This window comes from Wyeomyia smithii, chromosome 3 (assembly GCF_029784165.1).
Source record: "Wyeomyia smithii strain HCP4-BCI-WySm-NY-G18 chromosome 3, ASM2978416v1, whole genome shotgun sequence".
Lineage (NCBI taxonomy): Eukaryota > Metazoa > Arthropoda > Insecta > Diptera > Culicidae > Wyeomyia > Wyeomyia smithii.
In genome coordinates, this window is record NC_073696.1 from 103,774,334 (window position 1) to 103,801,385 (window position 27,052).

The 27,052-nt window shown below is 38.4% G+C and overlaps 1 protein-coding gene across 1 annotated transcript in view; it reads left to right on the top strand.

The window, feature by feature from the left end:
• The first annotated feature begins 11,607 nt into the window (after positions 1 to 11,607).
• Positions 11,608 to 27,052, top strand: part of LOC129732692 (protein diaphanous homolog 1-like) — a 108,484-nt gene continuing 93,039 nt past the window's right edge. The window contains exon 1 of the mRNA XM_055693809.1: positions 11,608 to 11,646. Within this exon, the coding sequence (XP_055549784.1) occupies positions 11,623 to 11,646 (24 nt within the window). The 5' untranslated portion in view covers positions 11,608 to 11,622. The remainder of the gene's footprint in view (positions 11,647 to 27,052) is intronic.

Consider the following 27,052-nt stretch of genomic DNA (forward strand, 5'->3'; position numbering starts at 1 on the left):
TCACTCTCTCAGTTATAAAAAAAATAAACTCCCACCGGGCAGTGTGTGCAGTTCATCGTTGGCGTGCTGAGATACGGGAACACAATAGTAGAGGGTGATTCGACTTTGGTTTAGAACTATTTATACCTTTCCCAGTAGTTTAATTGGCCAAAACACCTTGCCGGAGACAACGGAGATTGCGGGTTCGAGTCCCGTCTGGACGAGGGAAAATTTTTTCTAAGCCTAAAAGTCACACCTTCTATTCCCGTTCATTTTCGCATCCTCGCAAACTGCATACATTCCCCGCTTTACTAAAACTTTAAATGTAAGTCATATGACAAAAATGAAATTAGTTCGTAAAGTAAATCTAGCCAACGGAGCTCTTCCGTGATACGCGTTCGGAGTCTAGCCACCGACTGAGGTGTCTCATCGCTTGCGCCGCTGTAGATATAATAAGTCATTATACACTGTGTGCGTGAAGAGATCACTCTCTCAGTTATAAAAAAAAAAAACTCCCACCGGGCAGTGTGTGCAGTTCATCGTTGGCGTGCTGAGATACGGGAACACAATAGTAGAGGGTGATTCGACTTTGGTTTAGAACTATTTATACCTTTCCCAGTAGTTTAATTGGCCAAAACACCTTGCCGGAGACAACGGAGATTGCGGGTTCGAGTCCCGTCTGGACGAGGGAAAATTTTTTCTAAGCCTAAAAGTCACACCTTCTATTCCCGTTCATTTTCGCATCCTCGCAAACTGCATACATTGCCCGCTTTACTAAAACTTAAAATGTAAGTCATATGACAAAAATGAAATTAGTTCGTAAAGTAAATCTAGCCAACAGAGCTCTTCCGTGATACGCGTTCGGAGTCTAGCCACCGACTGAGGTGTCTCATCGCTTGCGCCGCTGTAGATATAATAAGTCATTATACACTGTGTGCGTGAAGAGATCACTCTCTCAGTTATAAAAAAAAATAAACTCCCACCGGGCAGTGTGTGCAGTTCATCGTTGGCGTGCTGAGATACGGGAACACAATAGTAGAGGGTGATTCGACTTTGGTTTAGAACTATTTATACCTTTCCCAGTAGTTTAATTGGCCAAAACACCTTGCCGGAGACAACGGAGATTGCGGGTTCGAGTCCCGTCTGGACGAGGGAAAATTTTTTCTAAGCCTAAAAGTCACACCTTCTATTCCCGTTCATTTTCGCATCCTCGCAAACTGCATACATTGCCCGCTTTACTAAAACTTAAAATGTAAGTCATATGACAAAAATGAAATTAGTTCGTAAAGTAAATAAAATTTAAGTTTAGTCAAAATTGGCTCAAAACTCATCCGAATATTTGAATTTATTATGAAATGACTTTTCAGTACACTTTTTCATAGTTTGACAAGGTTTCATTTTTGTAACCAAGGCTACAACTATCCAAAAAGTGAAAAAATAAGATTTTTTTGATTATTTTCACAGAGCGATAAAGCACGAAACCGGAAGCATTCGGAAGGTTTTTCTCCACTACTATTTAAAAATATTAGCACTTTTACGTAATACAAGCCGTTCAAGCGGATATTACCGGAAACATAACTTATCCCATATTAAGTTAGCTTTAAAAAACAAATATTTTTGGTTTTATTATATTGATTTTGACAAATACCTGGGTGTTTGGAGAGGCTACCTTACATGATAAGTACACATTCCTGTTCGATTTACCTTCCTTAACAATCACCATCATTGTTTTATTTTAAAATCACTTGTTTATCTCCGAAACGTTATATATTAGCTCACGGTATCAAAGCGTAACTATTATCCACAAAAAAAACTGTTGAATTGCGGTCGCTTCAAACCTCTCGTTACGACCGTAAACATAACTTTTGGATATTGACAAGCTGTCGAATGATCGAGCAACAACAGCGCAACAAAGTTAACTTACTTTGAGTTTTTCACTTTTGATCAGGTTTTAAACATATTTACTCCTGTGTGCGATAGTTATTTCTTTGCTGGTTGTTAAATTTTTTGTCTGCTTGATTCCTAACCATTTTTATTTCTTTTTTTTTTGACATCCTGTCAATCGGATGAACATGTTTTTATTGACTCATGTTGAATTAAAAAACCGAACAAGAGAGTACACATTATACGCAATATTTTAGAAGTGGTAATTGTCAGTGGTGTGTCAAGTGGTGTCACGTCGGTACACGCCGCCGTCGATAAATACCAACTGCGTCACGCCGGCGCACCGATCGCCGCCGAGGTAAAATGTTTTCTACGCCGCCGCCGCCGATGATATGGTCAGCGCACAGGTCTAGTCTTTTTCTCTTGCTACCGGTGGTGGGGGATGTTCCCGTGCTGCTCCAGCAGCCGACTTCAGTGGGGCTGACGCGTTTCCGTAAAAACTAACAAATTTTAGTGAACGATATTCAGCAAACAATGGTGGGAAGTTGTCATATTGGGTACACGCTCTTGTGGGAGTGTCCAAATGAGGGTAATTTTGCTGGGGATGCTGAAATTGCAACCGCAAAAGTTACGAACTGAGAATATTTTTGTTTTGGTTAAAAGCATCGGAGAAAAAGTAATGTAAAATGTGTTTCATGTATACACAAAATTCGAACTAAGTCCTTCCATAAAAATGATGCGTTTTACAAGAAAATCTGGCACTTAATGAAAGGTTTTGAATGCAACGACTCTTCTCATGTCATTCAAAGAAAACGGCAGCTGAAGCGCACCTAGAGTTCGAAAAAATTGACGCAGATGTTGCTCTAATCGAAACAACGTTTTGGGATCGTCGCTTTAAAGACGGTAATTTCGATTTTGACGAATGTTCGTGTGAAGAAAGATCAACAATTTTCTGAAGACGCTGACTTGGAGGAATTGCTCCATGCCAAACGCAGGAACCGCACTGTGGTGCAGAAAAAAAGCATTCAAAAGTCATTTTCTAGCGAACGTTACATTTTAGAGCAACGGTGTTTCAGAGCAATGGTATTTTCGGGAAAATTAAAAAGTGAGAAAGACTCTTCTTTTGACTTTCGCAGATCATTGATTAATTTCTCTTTCTACAAACAACGCCTTTTTCTACAAACAAACACCTTTTTAGATTCAATTATCCGAGATTCGATTATCCGGATTTTTGGACTCGATTATCCGGAGTATTTTTTTTGCTGCTTGTTTTTATCATTTATTTTCAAATTATACCTTTACTATTCCTTACAACGTATTTGTTATCATTTCTGTCTCTCCCGGCAAGTGTGGAGACATGTCCGAGTTAAATGAACCAATCGGTGTCTGATTAATTTTTTTTGCTTCTCAATACTTTACCCCTTTCGTCCACAGAAATAATTTCTGGCTACGTTGCTACATCATTCAAGTAACATAACGAAATAAAATAACTATTTTACGTCCGTTGACTACAAATTTGAATATTTTTTGTGATTCGATTATCCGGAGTGAAAATAATTTTCGGTACTTCGGATAATCGAGTCCGACTTTCAATAAGAAAATTAGAATAAAAAGATAACTCAGTGAAATTAAGATACAGGTACCTAGTGTCTTCAGCAAAGTTTCTTGCTATGTTATTTTAGAGGACTTTGCAGAAACGGTGACCAAAAATATTGACTTCGAAAAAGTATTTTTTATCTGACTATTATTTATCATTTCATCATAATTACAGATCTGTCAATGTCAAAAGAAGAGTCGTTTTTCACTCAAAGACTTTCCCGAATAATTGTGGACTGGGTGGGTTGCTTCGGTAATAGGAGTTACCCGTCAAACCATTTCCGAGCGATTGCATGCTTTGGTAATTATTCAAAAAACTACACGCAAAAGTTGAAGTCTTGTACAATCATTGTGTCTTCCCGATTCGCACAAATGTTGCACAGAAATCGCACAATAAATGTGTGAAACGCATAACGCAACAGTTGTACTGCGAATACATTGGCATAGATTGAAATCAGAATATGTATCATATACCGACACTTTATTTCTCACATCGAGTGTATTAGTGACTGCTCTTTCTCTCTTGCTCGTAGATTTTCCATGTATGTGCGACGAGACTAGATACGTCACATATAATTTGCAGGTTGCTCTTTCGCTTCTTTTTCGGTTCGGGTTGCGACGCGCAAGACGATGTCTCGTCGCTTTACGAAATGAGCGAGACACCCGTGCTGTACATACTAGATGCCAGTGTTGTTAGTCTCACTCATACTGTCGATGCGTGCTTGCTGCTATTCAGAGGAATGCATGAAGAAGAAAAAGTATCTCGAAAGCGTGTGTGCAAAAGACTTGAAAAGCGTAGCATGTCTCGTCCTCAAGCAGAAAGGAGTAGAAAGGTTTTGCTTCTCGCTCGCTTTGCAATGCTGCTTGATACCAGTTGAAACTGTTTAGGTGTAGAAGTTTGGAGCTGCCAAATACATTGGAGAAACGCTAGAGCATTAATTGCGTTATGCCCAATACGCAATCATTGTACTGGTCCCGAATTACATCAACAATTGCGCTGAAAACGCACAATTTTGTACTGGTTTCGCACCATCCAACTTTTGCGTGTAGTAACTTAAGTTCCCTTTAATTTGAAGCCAAGGAACGTTGAGCGCTTTTTCGGCTGTGAATAACTGCTCCAGCGGCCAAAGGAAGGGGTTTTTCATCGCTGCGTGTTGGGTGATGAAAAATGGATTCATCACAGTAACACAAAGAAAAGAAAGTCATGGGGCTGCCCGGTCATGCGTCGTCGGCTCGGTCGAATATACCCGTTGCGTAACTTATGCTGTATATATATGGTGGAACTTGGTCGGTAATATTTATTATAAATTGTTTGAACCGAATTAAATCATCACTGGGGAGCGGTATTGACATCAATTGATGCGGTTAAGACGAAGCCGAAGTCATTAAAACTTACACAATATTATGGAAATGGCTTGATTCGTAGATAGCTTCGAGAGACAAACACTTTTATCGTAAAAGTAATCAAACTCTGCCAGAAAGACAGAACAAAGTTGTAACTAGCGATGGGCGTTGCTTTAAATGATTTAAGAATAATTATTTCTGTCGTGGTATACGCCATATTTTACTAACTAAAAATGAATGAATTTTAAACGCCACTGTCTTGATCAAAAGGTGAAAGTTACTCCTAAATTGTCGCATAAGAGTTGGCATATCTTTTCAACAGTAAATTGATAAAAAGTTGAGTTGATTATCAATCATTTTGGTTTAGTTCCGCAGCATTAAACCAATCACCGGCTCGTTTCTACAGCTAAGAACAGGATGGTATATTGTGTAACTTTCTAAGAATTAAATTTGTAAACATTTAACTTCTAAACAGACACTAAACACTAAACAGGTAAAGTTTGCTGAAACTTTTGGTATAATAACTGACATATCTTTCCAATTGTAAACTAGTGGAAAAATAACTAAAAATCAATTAACCCTCTAGTATTCAGTTGAACCTCTAAAAAGCTTCAATCAATACTTGAAATATGTTTATAATAATGTATAGTGATTTTTTCGACGTCCTTCTGAAAATAACTTGGGCACTAGAGGGTTAAAAAGCAGCGGTTATCCAATCACGAGGTCGCTCTCTATTCCTGATGTTTTTAATGCTTTTTTTCTGATTAGCTCCGCCTTTATTTCAAGTTCGCACAGTTTGTGCCAGATTTGCACTACAAATCAACGAAAAATGCAAATCTCATTTTGTATTGGCATCCAGTGGAGCCAAACCTCTCATAAACGCGCATCGCGTCGTGTTGCGACCTAGAAGGAGTGCATTCAAAATATTCTCCTATCGGATGGAAACAGATACCAAGAGTGCAATTGTTGCGTGTTGCGTATTGCCGCTGTGCGACTGGAGGAAATTCTTTTCATGTTGACATTACCTAATGGCAGACATGAGTATGAAGTTCGAAATTCTACCGTGATGTCAGGGCTAGTAGCAGGTCTCTTTTTAAAGACTTGCTCTCTATTTTAAAGCTAGTTCCTAAAAAGTCTCTTTTTTCAACGGATGGTCTCTAAAGTCTCTTTCTAAAATGGTCTCTTTTTCCCCTGAAAGTCACTTTTTTCATTTCTCGTTTAAATTATCAGGAGCTGTTGGAAGGAGTATCTGTTGTGCTACAGAAAATGACATCACAAGTTAGGACGGTCGACACAATTCAAGAAAATGTCCTGAAAAAGAAAAACTTTCTCATCCCAAAATTTTCGAAGCAACCAAAAGTAGTTGTCAGTGGGCTAGAAATGCGTTGCTTTTATGATGCAAAAGCAAATCCCAGGTACATTCCGTTTCGGAACTTGACCTTCTGTTTTTATTCGACACAGATTTCGCAGCCCATCGTTATATTGTACAGGATAATTGCGGGGTTAGCCCTACGACACTAAAAGTCTCTTTCCCATAATATAGAAGCATTGGGAGCTCAACGGCAAGTTAACAACAAAAAAAGTAAAGGAAGCAAGAAAGCGCCAGAAGGCTAGAATTGTGAACGATTTGAAGATAAAAAGAGCGAAAACTGTGCAGGACTCTATGTAGAAACTTATCAGAGTCGACGAACAGCTGAATATAGTTTTCATAGTTTTCTAACACTTATTGCATTTTTTGTTACTGGTTGTACAAAACACATTCCAAGAAGTCCATCATCATACATAACTTAATTGAAACCTTAGATTTGGTCTTCATCTGATTTTCCTGCGGTCTGTTTTATTGCTTTTAACTGCTGCAATTCAAATTTGCCAACTTAATCTCTTCAGTCTTAACGGTGGCTCAAAACGCTGCTATGATTCATATCAGACGTTGCGGTTTTCGGACTTGGCCTTTCTCAGGGGATATAAAGTTGTACCATTCTTCGTTCAGTGTGCAATGCTCTACGATCGGTTGTCATAGCTCACAATGGGTTCGCTTTCAAGAGAGATAGATTTGTTTTCTCGGGGTTTCGATGACACCTCTGACCTCGGAACCACACCCATATTGTTCCGTGTATAAAAACATATAAGTTAGAGTCCATCTTGGTGTGATAAAAAACCCAAGAAAACGAATTCCACCAACGAACGCATCGTGCTTTTCTATGTATCTTGAACCTGTTGATAGCTGACAGCGATAACAACCGATCCGAGCTTTGTACGCTGAAGATGGCCAAGTCCAAAGTCCCAAACGTCTGACACAGGTCATAGTAGCATTTTGATCCACCGTTAAGACTACATATGTGCAAACACAGGAAATACAAAAATAAGCATTTTAAAACAATAGATTTAGATCAAATAAACAAAAATCCGTGTGAAAAACCTTTATTATTCAGATTAGCTGCTGTATGTTTGAGCTGTATTATTAAAAATAACAACCCTTTTGCAAGCACAGAAATTTTTTTGGCTGTGAAAAAAATCTCCACTGAACCATTAAAATAATTAATGAATCATAACAACAAAGCTTTGCATTTTATTGAACACAACTATGTCTTACGGCCGCCAATTGATTCTGAAAACCTAAATCATATCCCCCAGGATTTTGCGTAGACTATAAATTTCCAGCGTGATTCTATGCACTTTACTATCTCGTTCCGCCAAAGAAACTTTAGTTCCGCCTTTCTCGTATCATCATGGCCTTGAATTTATGGTCATTTGCCACTATCGGAGCATTGCATTGCAAATCAAGAAACTCGTTTTCACGTGTTTGAATTGCTGCATATATTAAACTCAACCAGGCTGGCGGCTCTGGTAAATCCGCTGCATAATCATCGGCTAATTTTACCTTTTTCCACTGTCTGACGGATTACCGCTACTTGAACCAGGAACCTGCTCCGTACGCTTTTCGCACAAAACTCTTCGCTCGCAGCCGCACTTGCTACTAACCTCCGGAACGAAACAAATCCTCGTTCTGCGCAAATTATAAGTTATAAATAAAATTTATATTTGCGCCCGCTTCATATCCATCCTGCGAGAACGGGAGCTTGCTCTGGCAGTCAGGCTCACCGGAGTGTATCATTATGACGAACAGGCGGCCCAACAAGGCGTGTGCGTTTGCTGTCTGGTCGGTGGCAAGAAAAACACTGAGAATAATTCCATGCAAATGATTTACGAAGAATGTCAAGACTACACGGCCTTCCGGAAGAAGTGCAATCGCAAGATACTGCTTTCAAAAACTGGTGCGTTCCGGCTGTTGATGATACATGTTGAGCCGTCGAGATAAAGTTTTCTTGTGACGCGATCTGGTGCTTAATGTTACAATAGTTGAGAAAAGAATTTGAAACTAAAAACTCGCATTGAGTGTGGTTTAGCGTTGAATTCCAACAACTTTCATCAAATATTATAGAAACCACCATCTCTTGATCTGTGACAGCATGTAAAATATACATAACATCGAGAAACATTCGTTTTGTCACTGAAAACAAACGCAACAATTCTCCGTCCCATGGTTAACCGGTGTGCATATTCGAATGTTTTATTAAATACCAACCGAATTTACATTGCTTCTTGCTTCCTACCATCATCCGACCGATTCGGTAAACAACGAAACCGTCAATCCATGCACAAAGTTTGGCCCCAATTTTCAATGAATATTTGCACTACTGGATTGGGGAATTTGTCTAGTTAGCAGCTCAACGCAAACAAAAGCATGACTCGAACAACTCCGCTTAAATCGCGCGCTACCAAGCGCAGTGACGTCGTGTTCATTGAAAATTGAATCGAAAATCTTTCCACAAAGTTTGTCGATTCCCAAATATTATTATATACGTGTGTTTGCATTACATATCACGATGTGTTTGTGTTACCCAATAGTGCAAAATGTATGAACCACCAAAAGCTAGGTCGATTTTGCTTCCTTCATTCACTTCAGTTTCATTCGCAAGTCACGAATAATTTAATCCAGATGACTGCTGCCTCAATGGTACTTGTGGTTAGTGTTGGCTGGTGTTGGTGAAGATTTTGGCTACTCAGCCGGCCGCCGTCGATGGTGAAGTGAGTTCAGTTGCGCTGCGCTGCCAAACGCATTCGAACGGGTTTGGCTAGCCGAGACGAGAATGAGGAATAGTGTGTGTTCATTAAAGTTTTTTTTTGGAAGTCATTCAGCTTTTGTCACGCTTCGCGCTTTCCCGACTGACGGCTTCTCGATCGACGGCCGCGGTTGCGTGCTCGATGAAGCAAACAATCCAAAACCGCCATAGAAAGAAGGGTGCAAGTGGAAGATGCATCGGAAAAGCAGTGGTCAATGTGGATGCGAATGGCTTAGCGGTTTGGAGTTTGCACATTCCAGCCAAATTCACGAATGACGCTGTTAAACGGTTGTTTCACAACGACTGAGATGAACTGGCATTGTTTTTATTTTTTTAACAAAAATCGGCTTAATAAAAATGAAATTTTCACTATGAAGTTGGTTGTAGAATTCCTTTTTTTGTTCTCGAGTAACATTCGGAAAACAAACCACAGGTCTCCTGTCTTTGCATAAAAGCTACCAAAATTGTCATGAAGGATGATAGATAAACTTAAGTTTAGACAATCTAGAGTCCCATATTTTACATCTTGATGTTATACAGACTTGTCGACGCTATTTAGCTCTATTCTTTAGTTAGGATTGCGTTTGACCACTAAACTTCGTGAACGTGACATACCATCCTGGAGGTCAAATCTTACGGAATCAGTGAGCCATTATAATATTTCTCGACACCGTTGTGGCATTTGTGAAGCCTCATAAAGTTCCATTATATAAATTGAAATATATATTTGAATTGATAAAATTCCTTATGTCCCTCGTAAACAAAAGGCGAACTGACAGTGAGAAATGACATTGCTGGTCACAGAAACCGGACTAATTTAATTAATTAGCTGTAAGATTCCGCAACAGGATGAAGACATCCTTAGTTCAATGCCACAATAAACGAATTTTCTCCACTCTAATTTTACCACCTCTTTAACCTAGAGGGTAGCCTAGTTTTGTTTGAAGTGACAATAGCAAAAGTTACATTCTCTGGGTAAGAATGGCAAAACAGCATCAAATAACATCTCTTTCAGGGATGTCAGAGGGACTTCAATAAAACGAGGTCTTGGCTGCGCACCATCGCATTCACAGCAGCACTATTTTATGTTTTTACGAGTCGTGCTGAGAGATTCATGGCACGAGTGAATAACGAAAAAAAAATAGAAAGAATGCACTGCTCCATATCCAGTCTATGATATACGAAGACAAAGAAAATTGCAGCAAGCCAGAGCAGCGATGAATTAGGCCATCGCGATAGAGTCCCCACTGCATTCAGCAGCTCTGGATTGCTAATGAACCATGCTGCTGTGTTTGCTTGGTCATATATTCTTCTCACACCCGCGAGGCGAATGAAATGGTGATCCACAGCATGACAAGAGCTGTTTGAAGATGTGGGTATTGTCAGCGCAATGATACAACGTCAAGCAGTTGTTGGCAATGCAGTAAAATGTGCAGTGAGTTACCACTAGCTAACTCTCTAAACTACGGTTAGATTCTATGGTAAATCACAGGAACCGGTCAGCATCCGACCGTCAAGCAAACGTTTGATCTCGACCGCCGCACAGTGGATACTTTCAGCCAACTTGCTTATAAATCGCATATCTTAAACTACTGACAACGGAGACTTTTCCTTAATATCGATATTTCGGTAGTTACCGAAAACATGGTTTATTTTGACACCCTTCAATAAAAAAATTTCTGTCACCGCCAGACTCACAGTGTAGAAGTCCGTGTTGACAGTAACCATTAGACATGCAAGTGGCAAACCAGTGTTCCTTTGCCGACACCGGCTGCTGCTAGTCTGCGTGGGTGGCGCTCCAATGTTCGCACCTGTGCGTGATGCACGCAAACAGCGCGGCGGTTTCAATTCCAATAATGACCACTGTTTGTCAGTCGGATCATGTTTCCTACAGATGCATCATGCTATACCGGGAGGAAGAATCTCGCTAGTCTCGCGCGGGTGGGCGTGTGTGACGTTTTCGCTAACAGATCGGATGCGTCGTGCAGCTCAAATTAAACCAAATTTAAGCCGGGCGTGTCGCTCCGGCACACATTTACGGGAAATTTGACAACGACAACGGGTAGCACAGCCCGTTACAACATTTCTCCAGTCCGGTGGTCGTTAATTATAACGTATGTCACACAGTAAGCGCCGTTTGCTACGGCGGCGGTGCCATCGTTGTTTTGTAGTGAGCGAAGTCAATGCGGTATAGGACTTGTTCGCAGTGTTTAGCGTTGCCTGCCTACCGACTGGATAGAAGGCAAGCCGAGTTAATCATTAATGCAGGTCATATGCATTAATCAAATTACAATTCATTTAATCGAATTAAATTCTTCATAATTAAGTTGTCGTGGCTGCTGCTAGACAAAAAACGATTTGTCTTCTATAATCAAAACGTCACCGGGCAGAGTAAAGAAAAACAACTAATGGGTCGCTACCCGGCGGCTGTACTGTGCAAATGCTAGGTTGGACCACGTAGTTACCGTTTTGTATAAACATGTGATGCTATGCTTGTTGTTCTGTTAGAAAGTTAGACTCTGCCTCCTAACTTCAGTTCAGAATTCTAAATATTTATATTATTAAATCGTAATAGCTTCCATTCATATCATTGTCCCATTTCTTATTCTACTGCTTTTGAGTTCCGGACACTAACTTGCTTATGTTTTTCGTCTCTTTCCAGGTACGTAATATTTCTGCACACAAAAAATAACTAATGTTAACTAAAAAATTTGTAAGAGTAAGTAAATTCGCAATACATGTTCCATATTGACTCTGTTCTAAAATTTGAAGTTGCTTGTCGTCATCTAGAAGTACTATTGAATTGAAATATTTCAAACCGTTTTATCGTTGTTGCCTTATCATATCTAAATTTTCTCGTAATAGAAGAAACAACGTAACCATTATCAGATAAGAAATCAAATTAACTAGGTATATTAACGGATGATTTAAAAAAAATAATAATAATGTGAAGTTTGTATAAGGTTAGATATAATTTATATATCAGCATTTACATGTAAAAAACCTCTATCTGAAAACTTTTATACTCCTATCATGTTCAAGGTGGCTTCAGTTGTTTTTCATTTGAAAATTGTAGACACTTTTCTGGGTGACATTTTCTGACAAAAAATGACACAAAAAAAACTTTTTTTAAATATTTCGGTTTCCAAAATAAATGAATTATGGCCGAATTTTTAAAATTAAATTAAATTATGGTCGAATTTTTGGCGCCAAATTGAAGGTTTAATTGCTACACAATACACTTTTTATCCACTTTCACTATTTAATTCTATCACTTTTCACTTATCACTTGCATATACGTATTTCAACACTTACTTAGTGCCTTCGTCAATGCTTATTTGGACTGTCCAAATAAGCACTGACGAAGGCACTAAGTAAGTGTTGAAATACGTATATGCAAGTGATAAGTGAAAAGTGATAGAATTAAATAGTGAAAGTGGATAAAAAGTGTAATATGTAGTGAAAATATTCTATCAAGACGCTCGAACAGAAGTGAATAAAGGTTTAATTGATTATTATTATTATTTATTTGTAAAGTCATCTGACACAGGATGGTCTTAATGATAAAATAAATCTAAGTTACAACCACAATTACACTAAACATCTTAAAATGCTTGTCGTCTCAAGAGAGTCTTCGTTTGAAGGCATCAATCGAAATCCCAAAGTCGAAAAGTTCGTAGACAACATTGAATTGTGAGGCCATAAATCGAACTGGATTAAACAGCCCATAGTTCACTCTGCTTGCCTCGAGGTACAGAAAGTCTCTTGTGCGGAGGGGTCTCTCAGGTGCGTAAGGGTTCATCTGCTGTAGTATTGCAGGGCAATCAATTTGTCCGGAAAGGATTTTAGCAACAAAAACGGCTTGAGCAGTAGCTCGTCGCTGCTCAAGGGTTTCAAGTCCCAGTAGCTTACATCGAGCTTCATAAGAGGGCAAGTCTAACGGGTTATTCCAGGGTAGCATGCGAAGTGCGTATCGAAGAATTTTTTTCTGGACAGACTCGATTCTAGCGATCCAGTTTGCTTATGATGGGCACCAGACTACCGAACAAGACTCGAGGATAGAGCGCACTAGCGAACAGCAAAGCGATCGAAGGCAGTAAGGATACAGAAACTCATTAGCTATCTTGAAAATAAATCCTAGCTGACGATTAGCTTTCGAGATCATTTCATCAAAGTGTGGACGAAATGTGAGCGCACAATCAAGTTTACACCAAGATCACGAATGTGAGCTACCCGTTGTAATGTATGATTAAGTACGGTGTAATCAAAAACGACTGGGTTCAACTTGCGGTGAAATGCTATTACGTTGCACTTCTGAACGCTTAGTGTCAACAGATTTTTCTTGCACTGCGTTAAGTTGGCGGCACCCAGGTGGCAGTAAAGAAGAGATTTCGTTGATGAAAAAAGTGAAAAGCAGGGGACCTAAATTGCTTCCTTGTGATGGGCTTTTCAATAAATACCACACTGTACATCAGGGTGACAGCGAAATTGGCCACAAAAAATGATCTGTGCAACATTTCAGCTTATTCGGACACGGTTTAGGAGTGCCTTGAAGCACTCAAAGTTGTGATTATTTGTCCCATGAAAACCGAAGTTTTTTATTCGATGTCAAATGACTTAGAAATACATAACGCGTCAAGATCTGGTGGTAACGAAAAAAAATTTTGATTTAAAATTGACCTTTGGGAACCCAGCCGAAACGCATTACATGCGTTTCGGGAATTGGTTGGTAACATAGGAAAATATTCTACAGACGGTTTAGTTAACACAAAATGACAGCAACGAATCATTACACTGGTCAACTCTGGTGTAGCCCTAAAACTCAAACTAGAAAAAAAGAAAGATTATAGATTTCTAGCCATTCCTGTGAATTTTGGTGCCCCCAGCCCCTAACATTCTTTCAGAGACTTAAATAAGTTTTTTCGTAAACATAACATTGAAGCAACGAACTCGGCTAACAGTTACTATCTCACGTGAATTGACGCGTTTTGGTAATGGCTAGGGGCACCAAAATTCACAGGAATGGTTGAATAGGTATAATCTTTCGTGGGCAGCTATTTTAAGCTTTAGGACAGGACAAACCACAAGCGGTGCAAGCGAAATAACTAGGAGAATCAAACAAACACTAGTTGCTATTTTCACGAAATTTTGTATTTTACCATCTGACAACTTACCTATGTACCTACATGAAAAGCCCGTATCTCATCCCTCCGTTGCATGCACTGTTTATTTTGTACAAACATCTGTGTGATTTCCCGTTTATCTTTATTGTGTTTTTGGAATCACCCTGATGAAAAATCAAGTTTAAGATGTCTATTAAACATTAAAATAATTATTAACATGTGGTTTGGAGCATTTTGTATCTGGCACCGTAAAGCCGAATTGCATTGTGCCGTGTCAAATAAACAATTTAATAAAAAAAGTGGTTTGGAGCGAGTTGTAAGTCATTTTAGAAGCCAATTCTAAAAAAAATCTCATTTTAGGTCCTCGTTTTTCTTTTCGAAATATTTCCAGATCGACGTTTTTTGTGTTTTTAGGGGAACCGCTACCATATTCATTTCAGTATCTATATTCATCTCATCATGCCTTTTTGGTTTATTTATCGTCAAATTTTACCATATTTTCAACGTAAAACTTTTAGCCACTTAAGAAAATCGAGAAGCAAATAGATTTATTTTCAAAAATTTGTTGAAATTTGACGGCAAATTGGACAAATGAGAGAAATAAGATGAATATAGGTGCACCAACCTGTTGAGATGAATAATGGAGCGATTACCCTATGTCATTCGGCATCAAATTTTTTTTTCTATTTTTCCAACTTCATAACTCCTCCTTGGTAGGTTTTCGTAGGTCAAATAATCATAACTTTGAGTGCTTTAAGGAACCCCTAAACAGTGTTCGATTAAGCTGAATCTTCCTTTTAATTCGATGATGAATTTTTTACATACAGTTATTGTCACCCTACTGTATCACACACTCAATAAAACATTTCTTGGCCCCAAAAACATCCACATGCCAAATTTGGTTCCGTTTTCTTTATTCTTTATAAGGTTGAGCAGAAATGTAAGTTTAATTTGTATGGAAACCCTCTCTTCCAATGAGGGGAGTTGTCTAACACCATCATAAGAACCTGCCCGGCCCCAATAAAAACCCTACATATAAATGTTCACGCCGATCGGTTTAGTAGTTTCCGAGTGTATAAGAATCAGACAGACAGATAGAAAGCACTCAATTTTTAAATATATGGTTATCAGCAAATCCATGCAAAAAAGTCCAATCTGAATCATCGTTCGTCTCCATTGAATTTTACATTCCAGTTCATCCAATGGAGACGCATGGTGATCATGGTGTACGATAGAGACTAACAAATTTTGAAATAAGAAAAACAACAAACCTGGTATATGGCAATTCTAGTTCCATTTGCTTGATTTCTTCTCGATTTATGCAGAAATTTGTGTTTCATTTGTATGGCAGCCCTTTCTTTAATAACTATGCTATAACTATATACCACAGACAAACAGACGTGCCACTCGATGACGATAATTTTGAAATTTTGCTGGGCAATAATGCCGCTTGTGTCTCTATAAGCAAGCGTGCACATTCTTTATCAAGGACAAAAACTGTCCGCTGGTGTTGATTTAAGCAAGCGCGCACACCCATTAGCAAAGACAAAAACCGTTTCACGAAAATAAGTCAGTAGGCAATAAGCTCACATGGTGGTGCATGAGTGTAATGTTTCGAATAAGGGCGAAGATTTTTCAGGATTTTTTTTTCGAAATGGCACGTCTGTTTGTCTGTGTATATTCTGTACATTTAATAACTATGCGGAAATCATGATACAAACCGTATTTAATCATTTTGGAGGGTTCAAAACTCGGGAGACTATATCGTTTGTTTTTTTTTGGATTCCTCAATAAATTTTGTACCACATTTTTAAATTTTAAAGATAATACCTATGTTTTTTTTTGTTCTGAAATTTATTAGCCTTTATTGTACACCATGATCACCATTGAATGAAATGATATTAAAAATTAGCGATTGGCATGAAAACTTATATGTAGAGTTTTTTGGGGCCGGGAAGAAGAAGGGCTTAACGTGGAACTACTCAAGCGAATGTTACCAAATTTGGCATGTGGAGGTTTATAGGAACAAAAAATGTTTTTTAATTGTTTGACACTTCAAGGGTAATGTCAGACAGATAAAACACAAGTTTCTCCACAACTCGAGAACGAATCAAGCAAATGAGGCATGTGAGGGTTTTTAAATACGAAAAATATTTCTAATGGTCTCCCTCCGCTAGAAAAAGCTCTTATACAAAAGAAACACAAATTTTTGCATTACTATAGAATTAATAGAGCGAATGGCATCAAAATTGGAATGTGAAGATTGATTGATTGGATGTGTTTTCTGTGTCTCATTGGCGTAGTAAGGATGGGACCGCTGAACCAATCATCATTAAATTCAGTATCTAGATTCTAGAAGCTTCAACGACTTAGAATTTTATCTATTCAGTTAGCGTGAAGGGGGGGGGGGGTGGCCGAGTTTGTTATTAGTCAACTCCTAAATACTTTTTTTCCTTGTTGGGGATTTCCATCACAGCGACCAATTTTTTGATATTTTGTGACAAACACCTAACTTAATCACCGTACCAATTTGTATGCGTGGGTTCTCAAGAATGTTTCTATGCCATTGCTTCTCCTGTATTCAAGTGGTGAAAGCAGAGAGAAGGAGAGGGGAATACATTAAATTTCATTTATTTATATAAAAATGGATTTCTATTTGTCTGTCTGATCCTTTTGTACTTTGTATTCTCCTTCTGAAAGAATGGGCTGCCATACAAATGAAACACAAATTTATGCATAAATTGAGAAGAAATCAAGCAAATGGAACCAGAATTACTATATGGAGTTATTTTTTTCTTCTTCATTTTAAAATATCACATCATGCGTCTCCATTGAATGAAATGGATTGTAAAATTCAATGGAGACGCACGATGATTCAGATAGGACTTGTTTTGCATGGGATAGCTGATATTTATTAGGGTGCCAATCCTCGTATGGAAAAAAAGTGACCAGAAAATTTCAAAATGAAACCCTATACAAAATGTTCACCTGTTCGAAAAAACACCCTGTGCAAAATTTCAGCTCAATCGGGCCTCAAATGGGGTGGCGCCCAGCGATTGAAGTTTCTGCCTTTTTGAGAACCGTACGTGAAATTTCGGTTTTCGAAATATTTTTTTGTTGCCAAATGACTTAAAAACGCATGAACGTCGAGAATTGGTGTCATCTGATAATTTTTTTTTTTTAAAAATCGACTCTGGGACTTTGTCGTTTTTTCCAATGTGGAAGGCGGAGTTCAAAATGTTTAAAATTTATCCTTCGAAATTGATCAATAGCCTCTCGATATAGCCTGTATAATGATATACACTATAACTAGCATCGAAAACATTATGTTTCATTAGGGTGGTTCATTTATTCGGCATAGGGTGGTTCATAATATTGTGTAAAAATGAGTCTAAAATGAATAAAATCACTTCTCACTGAATACCAATTGAAAAATTCCCGAAAATATAATATTTGTTATATCATTGTCGTTAGGGTGGCAATGTTGAATTGAAAAAAATATCATATAAAATGGCAAGATATTACAAAACAAATCTACAAAATATTTCAATAAACTACTCTGTGCAAAAAAAATTATCTCAACCAAAATAAAGATTGTGTCTCGCGGAAAATGTTGAATGCTTTTATGTCATTTGCAAAATCACACACGGGAGGTACATGGAATTTGAATATTTGAAAAATGTTTTCTATTCCAAGTGTCTTAAAAGTACATGAAACGGTGGAAACTCATGGAATATGTTTTTTTTAATTTTGTTTGAAAAATCTACTCTCTGGGACACTTGTACTTGTTCTTTCGAATGTTGTACCAGACAATTACCACAATAATGTCCTTTGTCAAACCTTGATCGAACACACAGTGCTCTGGCTTATATAATCGTAAAAAAGATTGTATCGATGTTATGTTATTGTTTCTGGCTTTGCGTCGTTTTGACAGTTCGACCATACAATTTCTGTCAAGTTTACATCATCAGAACGTGAACGTGCTCATTGGCTGAAACTTTGCATAGACGTTTTTATAGGCAAAAGATGCCATTTTGTACTATTGGTTTATTTTTTGAAACACAACTCATTTTTGAAAAGCTATTTCGGATAGGTATTGATGATTACAAATATTTTTAGAGCCAAATCAGTTTGTTTGAGCGGTGTGACGTCTTCGGCGAAATTGTAGATAATATTTTTGTCTTTCAAAAAAAAAAAAACACTATTGAAACAAATTATTAATTTTTTGAAAAAAAAATTAAAAAAAAATAAAAACTAATTATCTAAATCAGCCCAATTAAAAAACTGATTTTTGTTTAGAAATCGAAAAAAAAGTTAAATTTTTTTAAATTATTTTTTTTTTCACAGGGTACATTTTTTGTTATTTTGAATAACAAAGTTATTATTTACAACTTTGCCAGATACACAATACCAATCAAATAAACCGTTTTGACTGAAAAAATATTTTTTATTCCTAATAGAGTGCTCTATTGGAAATTAAAAATATGTTTACAAATGAAACGGTTTGTTTGATTGGCATAATGTCTTCGGCAAAGTTGTAAATAATATTTTGTCCTTGCAAAAAAAAATATGCCTTTAAAAAAAATTTTTTTTTTTTAAATATTTTATTTTTAAAATGATAACTTTTTTTTCTTGATTTCTAAATGATCGGACTGGTTTAATTGTTTTGGTAATCTTTTGTAGGTTTCATTGAAAAATCAGATTTTTAAAAAATGAGCTCTTGAATAATTATTTTTAATTTTTTTGAACAACTATTTGTTTTAGGTGTAATTTTTTTGGAAAGACAGAATTATTATCTACAACTTTGTTGAACTCGTCACACTAATCAAACGAACCGAAGTGCTTTTTTTCATTTTATACTCATTTTTCACAATATTATGAACCACCCTATGCCGAATAAACGAACCACCCTAATGAAACGTAATATATTCGATGCTAGTTATAGTGTATATCATTATACAGGCTATTTCGAGAGACTAGTGATCAATTTCAAAAGATAAATTCTTAACATTTTTAACTCCGCCTTCCACATTTGAAAAAACGATTTTTGCAAAAAAAAATTTTCAGATGTAACCGAAATTTCAAGCAAACGAAGACAAATTCGACATAGGAGGGTTTTTAAATACGCTGGAATGGGAGAGCCCACATACAAACGAAACACAAATTAACCCTCTAGTATCCAAGTTAATTTTAAGACGAACTTCGGTTAAATCACTATGAATCCTTATAAATATTTTTAAAGTATTTATTGAAGCTTTTTAGAGGTTTGACTGAAGCCCGTCTATTAACTATCATTACTTACTGATCATTCGAGATTTGTCTCCAAATCCCAAATTGGATAATTGAGTTACAAAAAAAAACAACTAGACAATTTGATCGGTTGAATGAATCAAATTAAACCCCAACCTGCAAATGTGCTTGTCAATTCTCGACCAGAGTTGGTGCATGCCCAAGTGTTTCCCATGAAAAGCGTCACCCGCCTGCAATCAATGGTAAGCTGTTTCGATAGGCACCACTTTGCATCGGCAGCCAACCATCAGCCGACCCGATCTGGAGTCCACTTGATCGATCGATTGAATAGAAAATATTTTAATTATCCAGTAATAAATTCTGGTGTCGCTATTTCATGACAGCAATAGGATTTTTTTCTCCCCGTTTTTATATGCATAGCTATACGAAGCGGCTTATCCGTTCAACTCCCTCCCTTTCGGCAGCCATCATAAACTGTTTCACCAGTAGTGACAGCAACAACGGCCCGTTAATAGCCGGGCAGGTTAATCAGTCTTCGTGTACCTACTCAATGCTGCAGCTTTCCACACTACACCACACTACAATACGCAACCGATGGAACCAGTGTAGAGGAAGTAAATGGGTTATGCAACTTCTGTTCTCGTTGCTCACAACCGCTACCAATCACTGCTATTAGTCAATTGGTCTCGACCAGTTGGCGAAGACAAAGAGCCCCGCTTTTGCAAGGTCAAATCCTTCGGCTCGTGTGGTGTTGTAGTAGTTTGCGTTCTCGTGAATAAGAATGTTCATATTAAATGGAATACTATACTATGGGAAATTGAAACTGGTTTTTAATGTCTTAAACTAGTCAACCGAAGGTCAACACGTTTTTTCGCATCCAATCCCATTCACAAATGTATAAAAAACAATCGGAAACGAAAAAAAACTCGTCGCCTTTCATCTTCCCCACTTCAGGATGACGTCAGCACGAGTAGCTGAGAGAAACGTGATAAGCCGGAAGCTGCGGTTTCAGAGTGTCCTTCTGCATCGAAACCATAGCATACAGGCAGCATAATCCTGCGCTGCGGTCCTACGGTACATATTGCACATGCACGTAAGTGGCGTGAACCTAAGGAAGTGATTGGATGCGGTGCGACTTCAAAAAAGATCGTATCGTTGAGCCGTTAGAGCGGAAAAATATGTAAATCAGGTTTATTTATGGACGTGGCTGGAAATTATGAGCCAATACAGATTTAAGATTACCGCGCGGCACTCATCGATGACGAAGGTGCAGCGAAGTAAACACGATGACCGCAGCAGCAGCAGCCGGTTTTAAATTGGCGAAACGTGACCTGCTGGGAAATAATTTGCCCACAAACGGTTCGCTTTTGGGCAATCGTCTCGCAAAGCCAGTTGCAGAGGGAAAAAATAAAATATTTTGCTAATATTCTTGGCACGATATGTCCACCGTACGGGAATCGGTTGTCATTGAGTCCGGGCGGAAACGTTTTGTTGAGGGTGGGACTGCGGTTTGCCGGCTCCGACAGGCCTCGAGACAGCTGACGGATCAATACCGCGCAACTTGGACCGAAACTCGGTCAATCGCAATAATAGACAAAAGTTTGACGGCTTCGGTGGGCTAAAGCATGGCGGAAGGTGTTGAAGAAAATAATTGCCGCAATTTTTTATAATCGATTTGTGGTTATTTTGCCATGCTTGCATGCTGAGCTGGTTTGTGCACGAGCGCAGTAGACTCAAGAAGATTAAGGATTTCTACAGCACTGTAATTGAATCCCTTTTTCTGAAGAAAAAAGCGTCCTGTTTTCCGTCTTTTTTGTTTTGGTTTCCATTTCGCTAGAATATCTTGCACCTGTGTATAAAACCAACAGTTCATAAATCATTGACACTGTTTACATAGTGCAAACTTTTTCCCTAGATTGAAGCAAAGTTTACCGTCCGCGCGAAATAGAACAAAGTTTATGCTCATCGTTCCGGAAAGCGCACATGAATTGCAGTTGGAAGAAGATTCAATGGACGGAATCAGTGCAAAAGTTTTAACACAAACAACTTTTGCGCACCGCAGAATGCAGCGACTGTCTGACTAATGATGATGAGTTTTCGATGAATTTTTATAAAGTTTTATTATTTTATTGATGGCAAATCTACACCTGCTATATTACACAGTGGTGGCGCGACAAACAGGAGTCGGCCAAAATTTAAAATGCACTTTGGATTAGTTGAAAAATGGATGTCGTGCTAGTTTATATACATACATGTCAATTTGCTTTCTTCGATTAGTAAACTGTTCAAGATAATTATTCCTAAAAGGATGACGTCAGACATCAACGAGAATTTTATTTTTTAGAATTTTAATATGAGATCTGCAGGTTGTCTATCAAGATTCAAAATCTGATAGATTTCCTGCTGTCAGAGCAGGTGTGCCTCAAGGTTTAGTCTTGGGTCCAGTTGGATGCGAAAATTCATTGTTCTGTGATGACGCAAGCATTATCGTGCAGTGGATTGCAGAAAAGCTTAGATACTATCCTACCTATTTCCAAAAGCAGAAAATTTCGCCCAATACATCTAAAACTCAATTGATCATTTTCCCTAATAAGCCTAGAGCTTCCTCGCTTCTAAATAATAATAACGCTATAAAGATAAATGAAAACAATTAGGTTTTTTTCAGTATGGACATTTTAGGGTATGAAATTCTAATCTAAAAAATATTGTTAAATGCATCAAAAGACCAGAAAAAATATAAAATACCAGTGAAGAGAACATCAATTTTGCCCTGCTTCTGGCCACTGTGCCTCGCACAGTGCCCCGCCGTTGGAGAGTTTTCTCGCTCTGGCAGAGTAGTCGTTTCGCATAAATTGATTCGAATAAATTTTTCAATAACCCTTCCAGGTGACACACTAGCAGCGCAAAGAGCGATTAACGTAATTGCCATTGTAAATTGTTCAACTAATTTCTGTGTCGATCGATCCTCTGCTGCAGGTATGGTGCGGGCAGCGAACGCGAAAGGCAAAAATTCACAAAGTCAGTGGGTCTAAGCTTACGCCTAGTTGCTACCATACTGGTTCGCGCGTGCAATACATGCGAAGACAAGACAATTGCATCTGGGAAGAGCAATCAATTGCTGGCCCAACCCTCCCTTCTGTCGGTAGTGCAATAAGGGTAAGTGCAATAAAAATACGGATCCGATGTGGAGACTCGCTGGAACCGCTTGAACTTCACGCGAAGCGAAGTAGTACATTAGTGGCATATGCGCTCTACTGGATGACAAACTCAGTCAGTCAGTCAGTAAAATAAGTATTCAGAAAATTGAACAAGAGGGATTATCCACAAATGCAGCTTTACCAAGTTATTGATCTACCATGGAAAGCTAACCTCCGTCAGCTATGGACGGCTTTGGGCAAGACCCTGTTCACGTTCAGTTGTGAAAAGCATTAGACTTACATGCATGTCGATCCCATTGAATTGTCGCTACGCGGGAGGCCCACGGCGAGCGGATCAATCTCTTGCCGTTCGCCGACAAATTATCGGTTATGATAGCTATGGGTGTTTTGATTATTAGCCCAGTGCAGTTGCGCTTTGTTTGTTGGGTTTGCATCTACCGCTTGGCTGCCGCTGTCTGGAAATCATAGTTATAAATCTTGGAACAACGAGCAGCCACTCACAGAGGGGGCAACACCGCGACGATGACTACGAGAACCTAGGCGACAGGTTTAGTTCGTGTTATTACAACGATTCAGTGATGCAATGTGCCAATGTGTGTAAAATGTGGGATCATCTGGCTCGACGAAACAAAAAAACCGGTTGAAACAGGGCGCAACAAGGGGTTGGAAGTTGAGAGACCCATCGATTAATTGCTGTATGCTCCCTCGCCCTCTTCGATTATCATTCGTTGTGCTTCGAATGCAGGGTGCGTGGCGGCGATTGCGTAACCTTGTTGATAGCCAATTTTATCCGTGAGTGATGTGTGAATCTCCGTCACAACTTCAACTTTGGCTGTGGGGTGCATTTGGCTGTGAAACAAACGGTGTGGGTTGAGTGAGCGTACAGATTAATGCAGCCAGATTGGATGGATTGGCTACGGCAGGCGTCGCAATGTAGAGTTGCGACAGAGAGTGCATTAGTTTTGTCCACAGAAACTATGGCCTTTCAGCAGTCTAGTTGGCAGCGTGTAGACCTGCATTCAGCTTGGTTGTCAGCAACATTAACTTATGTAGGTATTTCTAGATTTGTTTACTGAAACTGATTAAAACCCTTAGATTGCTGTAGTATACTTGATTTGCATATTATAGTTTTCAGATCTTCTCATCCTCCATACCTCAGATTCGAATTTAATGTGAAATAATTTAGATTGAAGAGATTGGTATGTACAGTGGTTTGAAACTTCAATTACTTCAGTTACTTTATTTAAGATATAAGTTTAAGTTAAATTGAAATTTGATCACTACGCCAAAGTTGGATGGTACGATACCACATCAATGTTGTGCCAAATTAGCGCCTAAAAAGTAAAGCAAATCGTTGGTGCAATGTTGTGGGAAATTGGCGCTACTTTCGATTAAAATGAAAACCTGAATAACGAATCTGTGTTGGTCATAACGCAATTGATGCTCTAGCGTATTTTTAATGTATTGCACATATTAACAAGTATTCTTTCCCGATTTGATGGTAATTAGACTATCAGTTGGTTACACCCTTGCAAACTGCAAAAAGTTGGTTACACCCTTGCACCCTTCCTTTCTTCCTCACTCAGATGTAGGAAACAGAGAGCCGTGCTTTTTCGTCTATTCATTATCTTGGTCTCTTAATCTTCGCACATTCAGCCAAGAGTGTAGATACAAAGAGATCAAGAAGACCTTTCATATCACTATCACAACAACATAAATTTGGTGGAATTCGCAAAGCATACTACCTTTAACACGGTAAAACAATCAATAAACAATATTATTGTACATTGTTAGATCGATTGGACATTGGAATCGGCCGCAAGAATAAAATGATCTTTCACCAAGACAACACACTACTGCGCATTCTGCTCACGATAGTTCAAATGGGACTCTCCGGTGATTCCACTCAAATGAAGAGGTAGAGTTGAAAACGTGCGATTATTTTGAAGGACTTGACGCGTAGCCCTACAAAACTTACATCGAAATGTGGTCCTCTACATTTCCGCTACAATAAATGCTTTACTCTAGATAAAGACTATGCCGAAGAATAAAACAAATTTTCCAGAAAAACATCGTTTTTTCACTCAAAGGTCAGAGTGTTCAGTCCATTTAGTAAGTAATTTCATTACATTCATACATTTCATCATTGTTGACCAGCCAATATGATTAGTAATTCTGCACGTAGTATTTATTGTTCTCAATACAACGTAAGAAATCCATTTGAAATAAATAAATACAAAAATAATAACCAATTATGAAGAGACAGGATAACAAATTAGGAAGAAAAAAAATATTTGATTAGGATAAACCAAAAATTATATTTAAGAAAGAAATAAATAAAAGTTGAAACCCAGATAAAGAGTGGAATCTGAAAGAGAATATATAAAATAAAATTTTCAAAGCGGACGATATATGTAATTCTAAATCACGCAACGCCATTTCAAATTACGTAACGCAAAACACCCTATTTTTACCAACACCCTCTTATGTAACACTACGTAACGTCATCACCTACCCCCTATAAAAATTACGAAGTGCAGCAGGAAAATTCGCTTAATAAAAATGCTCGTTTTTGGAGTGATGGGACTCGAACCCGTTATCTCCGATGTCTCCGTCATCCAATTGAACTATTGAGAAGGTCATGTTCTCTGATTCGTCATCCACAAATTACGTAGATACTTTTGTTCTGAAAGTCTTCATTTCTTCTTTAGTTACCCTAAGAAAAGTAGTTTGCTGCTCAAAATTAAATACGATGCTGTCCGCAGCTTTTGTGCTGCCCCGACAGTAGAGGAATAAGGCACTCTGACAAGACACGCTGAAAAGGCTGTTTTCACATTTAGAATATTAGACAGCCGCGACAGAATTTGATTCCTAGGATCCAGTACAGAAAGCTTGCTTGTGTTTCTACCAACAAATTATAAACCTTTAATTATTTTTTTATTTGCCTTGAGAAATGCATTTTACTGTTCAAAATCGGATGTGCTGCCCTAACAGTAGGAAAATAAAGGCACTCTGACCACGCTGCTACTGAAACATGTGACCAAACTTTTGTTTAAGTCGAAAGCAAATTCGAAAAACCAGCTGATACTGGCGCAACCCGCTGCTGCTACTGTCACAACCCACTACGTTACTGTCATTTCCCCTGAAGAATGTAACTAATTTTATCAGAAACACTTTTTCATAGCCGAGTACACAAATTACGTAACGCAAGAAGGGGGGGGGATGTTATTAGGGATGAGCGAAGGATGCATTAGCCGTCGATATGTACTGGCTCACGTGAATAAGCAATGGTTTCCGCCTGAAGAATGTAACTAATTTTATCAGAAACACTTTTTCATACCCGAAAGGTGTTAGGCGTCGTACACAAGTTACGTAACATATGAAGGAGGAGAGAGGGGTTGAGTCTGCGTTACTTACCGTTACGTAGGGGGCAGGGGGGTAGTAGAAACAGTTACGTAACTGTGATGTTTGCTCGAAATCGAAAATTTTAGATGGGGGTCAGGCTGCTCAGCGTTACGTAATTTTAGTGGGGGGAGTCATATCGAACGTTACATATCGTTACATAGAGGGAAGGGGGTCTGAAATCTAGATTTTTAGCGTTACGTAATTTGTGTACGACGCCTTAAGGCATACCACATTTTCTCATCTTTTTTATACAATTGATTTTACAATTCGCATTCAATCAATCAAAAACAGCGGGAAAACACCGATGGTGCTCTAACAATATAACCCGTATCGTCTTGCGACTTGGAACATCAAAAGCTGTTTTAACACTTATAGCGAATTTCTTTATTCCCACTGCCCACCTTATTTTGACCTGGAGTCAACCTAACTGCTGTCAAAACATTTTTTCATTCGCTTGACCCAGTTTTGACCTGACAGCACCTCCGTTACGCACCGTAAGCTTTGCCAGTTTTAACCCGCCGCCGCATTTACTTGCGTCGTAAATTGCAATGTCGTTTCTTTATTCTTGGATAGATTTGCATTGATCCATTGGAACAAAGAAATTCGCCATTAGTAAATTGAATGGCCGCGGCAGATTTTGATTGCTAGGATCCAGCACAGAATGTGTTGTTGCCAAAATAAAGCAAAACTTCATCGCGAGAAAGAAGGCCGAAGTCCTTTACCGGCATATTGAAAGTTTGCTGCCATAACGCTACTACTGAGACATTTAACCAATCAGCAAGTGATTTGTTTAAGCCGAAAGCAAACTCGAAAAACCAGCTGATCCTGGCGCAACCCGCTCCCTTACGCTAGGGCTTAATAGGTATACTATTCTGTCGACCTTTCAAAGAACGTAATTTTTGTTTCAACAAGGCTTGACGATTTCAATAGTACAATAGTTTGCATAATCAAACATTTTTCTGCATTTGCTGCAAAAATGAATGAAGTCGGTTGAAAGCAAGCTTATAAGCAGGGACAAACTTCGTCCACTTTTTGTTAATAGATTTCCAATTTACACCCCTATGTAATAGGCTAAGGAAAACTAAGGCCTATTTCAATAAAAGCTTCTAGTATCTGTAACTGTAACTGTATGCACCTCCCCACAGAGCATCACAAATGCAGAGAAGAACGTCATAGTGATAGTATAGAC